This window comes from Elephas maximus, chromosome 20 (assembly GCF_024166365.1).
Source record: "Elephas maximus indicus isolate mEleMax1 chromosome 20, mEleMax1 primary haplotype, whole genome shotgun sequence".
Classification (NCBI taxonomy): Eukaryota; Metazoa; Chordata; class Mammalia; order Proboscidea; family Elephantidae; genus Elephas; species Elephas maximus.
In genome coordinates, this window is record NC_064838.1 from 56513703 (window position 1) to 56522051 (window position 8349).

At 57.6% G+C, this 8349-nt stretch overlaps 1 protein-coding gene across 3 annotated transcripts; it reads left to right on the forward strand.

The window, feature by feature from the left end:
• The first annotated feature begins 884 nt into the window (after positions 1-884).
• On the forward strand, positions 885-7399 carry GLYCTK (glycerate kinase). 3 transcript variants are annotated; one of them, XM_049862301.1, is made up of 6 exons: positions 885-944; positions 2084-2217; positions 3400-3815; positions 4083-4234; positions 4931-5106; positions 5441-7399. In XM_049862301.1, the coding sequence occupies exons 3-6, from the start codon at positions 3439-3441 to the stop codon at positions 6305-6307; spliced, it is 1572 nt and encodes a 523-aa protein (XP_049718258.1). In that variant the 5' UTR covers positions 885-944; positions 2084-2217; positions 3400-3438; the 3' UTR covers positions 6308-7399. The 3 variants fall into 3 exon arrangements, with proteins under 3 accessions (XP_049718258.1, XP_049718259.1, XP_049718260.1); XM_049862302.1 differs by lacking the exon at positions 2084-2217 and having other exon boundaries at positions 934-944; XM_049862303.1 differs by lacking the exons at positions 885-944; positions 2084-2217 and adding an exon at positions 2675-2853.
• Positions 7400-8349: the final 950 nt, after the last annotated feature.

The window sequence follows — 8349 nt, forward strand, 5'->3', positions numbered from 1 at the left end:
AAGAAAAGTCAGTAAAAACATACAGTGTACTCATCTGTGTTTCTGGAGTCTGGTAGGGACTTGTCTTTTGACTATGGGAAGGCATAAAGCCCGGCTCAGGGCGGACACAGGGGGAAAGCAAGGACAGCTAGGGGGGCCCAAGCTCATTCGTGTTCACAGAGTTTGCGGTAGGTTCGAGGATCAAGTAACAGAACTCTCTTGCTGAGACAGAGCTGTCTGTGATGGCCCGTGGGGGTAGCAATGAGTTGTAGGATTATAACGGTAGGGAAGGGCAGCGATGACTTTGCAAGAAGGGGTGTGATCCTCAGTCCGTTTGCTCAGCCCAGTGCCTGGCACCTAACAGGAGCTCAGGACGTATTTACTGACTGATTGGATTGTACAGGATAAAGCAGGGGACAGATTATAGCAATTTGGGGAGGTGGGAGTTATTACTCCCATCGTAAAGATGAAGAAAGGAGCCCTGGTGGCGCAAGGTTAAGCACTGGGCTGCTAACCAAAAGGTTAGCGGTTTGAACCCACCCAGCAGATCTGTGGGCGAAAAGATCCGGCGATCTGCTCCTAGAAAACCCTGTGGTGGTAGTTCGGCTCTGTCACGTGAAGTCGCTATGAAATCAACCCAACCGCGCCCAACGACAACAGAAATGGAGAAACCGAGGCCTGAAGGTGACACCACCCAGGTCTTACAGCGGGTCTGGGGCGGAGATGCCCCAACTCCCGCTCCTGAGTCTGCTCCATCAGGACCCAAGTGCAGGGCCTGGCGTGGCAGCGCCGACTCAGGTACACAACCCCGAACGTTTTCTGACTTCCTGGCGCCCAGTCGGGTCGAAGCGCACACTGGCAACGCCCCAACCCGCCTTCATACCCTCACTTCCGGGTTCCGCTCCGTCCGCCCACGGGTACTTCCGGTTCCTGCGTTAGGTGACGCGGCGTGGAGCCGTGGGGCGGTGAGTCCGCGTCGCGAGGGCCCGCGTGGCTCCCGGAAGCGCGCCCTCGTCAGGGCGACGCCTGGTCGGGGTGGCAGTGGGCCGTTATCCTTCGGGTCATCACCGACCGTTCCCCACAACCATTTCCCTCGGAGGTCGGCGCTCTCAGCTCGTGGGTGACGTCACTTCCGGGGGGCGGATTCGGGCAGGTGCAGGCCGGCCAGCCCCACCTAGTGGCCGGGAGGAGTCAAGGCGGGTTTTCTCATTTCAGGGTTTCGTGATGGAGAGTCCAGGAGTTTAGGAAAGACCGTATAGGGCACTGGATCGACAGATTTAGCAAATAAAAATACAGGACGTCTAGTTAAATTTGAATTTAATATGAGCAACGAGTAATTTTAGTGTAACTATGTCCCAGTTGGAAACCCTGGTGGCGTAGCGGTTAAGAGCTATGGCTGCTAACCAAAAGGTCAGCGATCAGTTCAAATCCACCAGGTGCTCCTTGGAAACTCTATAGGGCAGTTCTATTCTGTCCTATAGGGTCGCTATGAGTCGGAATCGACTCGACAGCAGTGGGATAATGGGATGTCCCAGTTATTGCATGGGACAACATAACCAAAAAACCAAACCCATTGCAGTGGATGGAGTCTGTTGTGACTCATGACGACTTCATGTGTTTATAGAGCAGAACTGCTCCACAGGGTTTTCTTGTAATTTTTAAGGAACCAGATAGCTAGGCCTTTCTCCCACAGCACCGCAGGGTGCATTTGAACTGTCAACCTTTAGGTCAGTAGTCAAGTGCAAACTGTGCCACCCAGGAACCAGCTTATAAACTTACACTAAGAAATTACTCGTTTTTTTTTTTTTACTGTAAAAAAATAACTCATTTATTTGAAATTCACATTTAACTTGGCGTCCTGTGTTTTATTTGGCAACCCTAGGCCTTAGTCCCGACCCCCACCCCACCCCCCACCTTGTTACTGGATACTTTGCTCTGGTAGTAGCAAGGCTGGAAACTTGCCCACTCCCTCAAAACCAAGTGTTGCTAGATATTAAAACTGCTTTAGTACCATGTATAATGGGCGAGCCCCAGTGGTCCCCCAGCAAAAGCTGGATCCCATTTTTAGCACTCCCATGGCCATGCCTTCTGTTCCCTTTCACAGAGAAGGCTGAAGACCATGCAGCCTAAGTGGCCCAGGGCCGGACGCTGCCAGGTTACTTGGGTGTGAGATGAACTGACGTTTGGGTTCCAGATTTTCTGTGCAGAGCCCTAGGCTGTCAGGGGGAGAGGAGCACAGTAAGTAGTCTTAATCTCATCCTACCTCTCGTTTTGCAGGTGAGGCTCAGCCACTCAGGACAGCTGTGGTAGAGCTGGAATCCTGACCCCAGCCTCCTTCCCCTGCTCAGTCCACACTTGCTGATACAGTCAGTATGCAGCATTTATGGGAGGCATTTATTAAAGTAGATGCCTTTTTACGGATGAGCTCTTTGGGGGTTCATTGTCCCTAAACCCTTCTGCAGTCTCCTGACCTTCACCTTAGGGCTTCTTTAGCTTTTCCCCTGCCCAGTGGGGAAAATGGCTGTCTGGGCTCAAATGTGGTAGTCTGGCCTTTGCTGGCTCCAGCCACTGGGCCCTTACGGTAGTGGGTGGTGTGACCCAGGACTTGTTTTGTTATTTCAGAGCCAAAGGGGATGTTCTTGGCAGGGGTGGGTCTGGCCAGCTATGTGGGTAAAAGGGCGTCCTTCCCTATCCTGCATGGCATGGTTTCTCGTGGTGCCTTGGGACTTCGTAAGGTTCCACCCTGAGCCAGATTTTGCTGTCATTCCTGATTTGAGCTGGAACTCTTGCTGGACTGGCCCTGAGTGCTGGGATTCCTAAGGCCGCACACTCTGAGGGTGTAATTTGGGCCTGACCTGGCCTGGTGGTGCCCTGGTGAGCCTGCAGCCTCCCCACAGATACCCAGCCTTCCCAGGAACCCCAACCCAGTCCCCTGAGCTAATGAAATACAGCAGGCTAGAGGTCACTGGGCCTAAGATCAGTTGGGGGGACAACCAGTAGCTTTCCGGCAGCAGTGCCAGAAAGGGGTATTGCTGAGTGAGGGCTCAGAAGGGCAGGGGGTGGGAAAGGGGCGAGACAGGAGCCCACAGACAGGAATCTGTGGATGATTAACTCAGCCACAGGGCCAACCCAGGAAGAGGGCTCAGCTAACAGGACCTTCGGACTCGGGCAGAGCTCCCAGAGGGGAGCATGTGGTCTACAGAAGAGGAGGACATGGCTGGGTGGCAGGGCTGGGCTCTGAGGCCCAGAGTGAGATCAGGCAGCTATGGGCTTCAGGAAGTCTCCTTGGGCTGGCAGATGGCCTATGCCTGCAGCAGCAGCTATGGGGTCCACCAGTCCTGAGCCTTCAGAGAGTGGGTGTGGGGGGGCCTCCTGTCTCTGGTCCTGCAACAGCCCTGACTGGTCTTTTCTTCCCCTTAGGCAGCTATGGGCGCCAGGCGGTGCTGAGAGCAGTGGGGCATGGCTGCAACCCTGCAGGTCATACCCCGCCTGGCCCGAGCCCCCTTGTGCCCACTCCCCTGGTGGGGCCCAGTGGCCCGGCTGGCCAGCGGCATGGCCCTACCGGAGCAGGCGCAGCAACTGTTTGAGAGTGCTGTTGGTGCTGTACTGCCGGGCCCCATGCTACACCGGGTCCTGACCTTGGACCCTACCGGCAGGCAGTTGAAGGTGCGGGACCGGAGCTTTCAGCTGCGGCACAACCTCTACCTCGTGGGCTTTGGCAAGGCTGTGCTGGGCATGGCGGCTGCCACCGAGGAGCTCCTGGGCCAGCATCTCGTGCAGGGTGTGATCAGTGTTCCCAAGGGGATCCGAGCTGCCATGGAGCATGCTGACAAGCAGTAAGGAGTCGCAGGGGGCTGCTCCCCACTACCCATCTGGGGGAAACCTGGCCCCAGACCCAGGCTGGATCAGGGCTTTCCTCCCTTGGCGGGTTCCCTTTTTCCCTAGGCCTGTCCTGGCTCTAGGATGGGTGTCAGTGGGCCTCCTTGTTCATGTTTCTTCACCTGTGCGGCTGAGAAATCAGGTGGGAGGGAGGAGGAGAGGAGCTAGAAGCCTCCGGGTCTCTCCCCACCCCTTCCTTTGCTCTCTGTTCTCCCTCGTCTCAGGGAGATGCTGCTGAAGCCTCACAGCCGTATCCAGGTTTTCGAGGGTGCTGAGAACAACCTGCCAGACCGTGATGCACTGAGGGCTGCGCTGGCCATCCAGCAGCTGGCCGAGGGGCTCACGGCTGATGACCTGCTGCTGGTGCTCATCTCAGGTGGGGGTGCCAGATTTGCCAGGGGGGCTCTAGATACCAGGTCTGCGAGGGACTGTGTGGTCTGAGTCCTCCGTGATTACCGGGCAAAATACGGGAGCAAGGGAGGCAGTGAGGAGCCTGGGTAGCTGACTCCTGCGTGGCCCTGGGCCAGTCGTCTGGCCTTCCCTGAGGTGGGTCCTCCCTGAGGCTGAACTGACCTTATTGGGTGGTGGTGAGAGGGTGCATGGGGACCCCTTATCACAGGGCCTGGTGCATCAGCAGAGCCCTTGGGGAATGGCATGGCTATAACTGCTGTCTGTGCTAATGTTAGCTGGGGCTAGAACCCAGGTCTCCAGCCCTGCAGAACCCTCTCCTTGGTCCTCCACTGTCTCCTCCTGATCTGCCCCTGCTCCAAAGCTCTTAAGGAATAGTCCTCCCAATGTCTGCTGGGACCTGGGGTGCCCCAAGGCAGGCGACAACTTCAGGTGCCCAGGGCTGGTGGGCAACTATGTGCACTTTCCCTGCATGTCCGCATGGGGGCACCCAGAGCCCACCTTACCAGCACTCCCTTCCTCAGTGTGGGCCTGTACACCGCTGACCTTGACCTGGTTTGCCCCTGGCATGCTTCCTGGGTCCCCAGGTTGGTGTGTCCCTTTGTCTGGGAGGCTGTTTCTGTTCTCTGTCCCCTCAATCCTGAAGCCCTTACTATCCCTGCAGGCGGGGGCTCAGCCTTGCTGCCAGCCCCCATCCCACCAGTCACACTAGAGGAGAAGCAGACACTCACCAAGCTGTTGGCAGCCCGCGGAGCCACCATCCAGGAGCTGAACACCATCCGGAAGGCCCTGTCCCAGCTCAAGGGTGGGGGGCTGGCTCAGGCCGCCTACCCTGCCCAGGTACGTGAGTACCTCCTTTCCCAGGCAACCCTGGGCCTATAGCGCCAAGTTCACATGTACCAGGGAGATGACAGCCTAGAACAGCCTGCAGAGTGGCAGGGGCTGGTGCGGGAGTCTGTTGGGCTGGGTGGGTGAAGTCGTGGGAGGGGCCCCAGACAGGGTGTGGAGGAGCACGCATGGCCAGGTGTCTTCAAACCCACCTGAGAGGGCTGAGAAATGGGTGGGGAAGCAGGTGGCATGAGGGTGTGGGGATACACAGGGAACAGTTAGTCTTTCTGGGCTCTGGAGTGAGGAGGAGGTGGGACTGAGTCATGACCCCATGACCCTTGCCTAGGTGGTGAGCCTGATTCTGTCTGATGTGGTGGGTGACCCCATGGAGGTGATCGCCAGCGGCCCCACTGTGGCCAGTGCCCACAATGTGCAAGATTGCTTGCACATCATCAACCGCTACGGCCTCCGCGCTGCCCTGCCGCGTTCCGTGAAGACTGTGCTTGCGCGGGCCGACTCTGACCCCCACGGGCCATACAGCTGTGGTCATGTCCTCAACGTGATCGTTGGTTCCAATGTGGTAGCGCTGGCTGAGGCCCAGCGGCAGGCCCAGGCACTGGGCTACCGGGCTGTGGTGCTGAGTGCAGCCGTACAGGGTGATGTGAGAAGTGTGGCCCAGTTCTACGGGCTGCTGGCCCGAGTAGCTGGAGCCCGCCTCATCCCGCCTGGGGCCTGGGCTTCTGGGGAGGAGGATGCAGAACTGTACAGGCTTGAGGCCGAACTCCAGCTCCCAGACCTGCAGCTGGAAGAAGCTCTGGAGATTGTGGCAGGGGCTCAGGGTCCCGTCTGCCTGCTGGCTGGAGGCGAGCCCACTGTGCAGCTGAGGGGCTCAGGCAAGGGTGGCCGGAACCAGGAGCTGGCCCTGTGTGTCGGAGCAGAGCTAGGACGGCAGCCACTGGGGCCTATTGACGTGCTGTTTTTGAGTGGTGGCACCGACGGGCAGGATGGACCCACAGATGCTGCTGGGGCCTGGGTCACGTCTGACCTTGCCAGCCAGGCCGCCACCGAGGGGCTAGATGTGGCCACCTTCCTAGCCAACAATGACTCACATACCTTCTTCTGCCGCCTCCAGGGCGGGGTACACCTGCTGCACACAGGGCTGACTGGCACCAATGTTATGGATGCCCACCTCTTGTTCCTGCGGCCACGGTGATGGCATGGGTCACACTTTGGGAGGCCAGAGTAGGCCTGCAAGGGCAGCATCCTGGGAAGACCCGGGTTGGTTCCCAGGGTCTCACTAGGCTAGGGCCCCTCCTTGCCTTGGCCCTGGCTGCCTGATTGGCCCTCACACCTCCAACCAGGGCCTCTCTGCTCCCTGGCAGGTGGGGCTCCCCTGCACCCCAGCTGGCTGCCACGGCAGCAGGCACACTGAGGACCAGGGTGGGCCTCTTGGCCAATTCACCGCCCTTGTTCTTCTCCCCTGAGCACCTTTGCTGAGCCCTTCAGCCTGGCTTTTCCGTGATGTGAAGCAAGAAAGGCTGTGACAATAAAAAGGACCATACCGTGGATTCTCAGCTCCCTCAGAGCTGACTGGCAGGGGATCCCTGGGGAGGGGCAGTGGGGTAGGGCTTGGACCACCACGCCAGGACCTGACAGGATCCCTCATGCCCCTCCCGGCTGGGCATACTCAGGGCTTGTGGTCAGCATGGGCCTGTGCCTCTCTCTGTAGCCTGTGTGGATTGAGGTGGGGTCCCAACACACTTAGTGTTGGTGAACAGATATCCCAGGAGGACAGGCCTAAGGACCGTAGTCCCTGGGGTCTGCGAGGGACCGGCCACCCACCCAACCCTGTCGTGGATTGAATTGTGTCTCCCAAAAATATGTGTGAAGTTGATTACGCCATGATTCCCAGTATTGGGTAATTGTCCTCTATTTTGTGATTGTAATTTTCTGTTAAAGAGGATTAAGGAGGGATTGTAACACCTTTACCCAGATCACATCTCTGATCCAATGTGGAAGGAGTTTTCCTGGGGTGTGGCCTGCACCACCGTTTATCTCTCAAGAGATAAAAAGGAAAGGGAAGGGAGCAGGGGAGGGGAACTTCATACCACCAAGAAAGCAGTGCCAGGAGCAGAGCATGTCTTTTGGACCCAGAGTTCCTGCGCAGATAATCTCCTACCTAGTCCAGGGGGAGACTGATGAGAAGGACCTTCTTCCAGAGCCAACAGAGAGCCTTCCCCTGGAGCTGACGCCCTGAATTTGGACTTCTAGCTACTAGACTATGAGAAAATAAATTTCTCTTTGTTAGAGCCATCCACTTGTGGTATTTCTGTTAAAGCAGCATTGGATGCCTAAGACAAACCCTAACCCTCCCCTGTGGCATCCCTGCCACAGTCTTTTCGACCTCTGAAGGCTTTGCTGGGTGGTGCTCACTACCTGGCTACCAAGGAAGTTCCTCTGACTCTGGACAGCTCTTTGCCACAGACCGTACCTTTGGCTGAGCTGGAGTCTACTCTGCCTCCCAGCCCTCTTTTTCTAGGGGCTATTCCTAGCCATAGGACACAACCTCATTTCTTGATGGCAGCCCTTTTCTCAAGCTGAATATCTCCAGTTCCTTCAGCTGCTCCCCCAGGGGACAGTCTGGGCCCTGGCGCAAGCTTGGCAGGGCTAGGATGGTGGGGTCGCAGTAGTGATGGGTCCAGCAGGCTGAGGATAAGAGGAGTCGGGGTAGAGCTGCCGAGGATGGTTCCCTTGGCCTGGCAAGCAGCCTGGGTTGGGAGAGGAGGGGCATCGTCCTGGCTTCCTTCAGACCCCTAGCTCAGTGTCAGAGCCCTCCGCTGGCTGCCCCCGCCGTGCGCCACGGCTCCAATCCCTATATGAGTGAGCAGTAGAATCACATAGGAATAAAAAGCCATAGAGAACAGCGAGGCCTGGGCCTGCTCCTGCCGGCCCCTCCTCTGCCCCAGCCTCGCTTCTCCATGAGGGTCCTGAGGGGCTCTGGGCTAGCGCCGGCCTGCTTTCCCCCTAGAAACAGTCTCTTTTCCCCACTTGGCTCTGGACAGCCGAGCTTGGAGGTGGTTTGTGACCTGGGTCACTAGGTAGGCCGACAATTGGAAGGGAGCTGGGCTCTGGTGACCAGGGAGGCTTAAGAAAGGGGGGAGTTTACAACACTTGCTTCTGTCCTGACATGGGGTTCCTGCTGGCCAGGGTCACAGTTGGGATATTGTCCCCACTGTGCCCTGTGCTCCCATGACA

Bases quoted from the DNA above. Each gene is read 5' to 3' on its own strand.
- GLYCTK (XM_049862301.1), top strand. From the start codon at position 3,439: ATGGCTGCAACCCTGCAGGTCATACCCCGCCTGGCCCGAGCCCCCTTG. The intron at 4,235-4,930 runs GTGGGGGTGCCA...CTATCCCTGCAG, and splicing joins GCTGCTGGTGCTCATCTCAG to GCGGGGGCTCAGCCTTGCTG. The intron at 5,107-5,440 runs GTACGTGAGTAC...ACCCTTGCCTAG, and splicing joins AGGCCGCCTACCCTGCCCAG to GTGGTGAGCCTGATTCTGTC.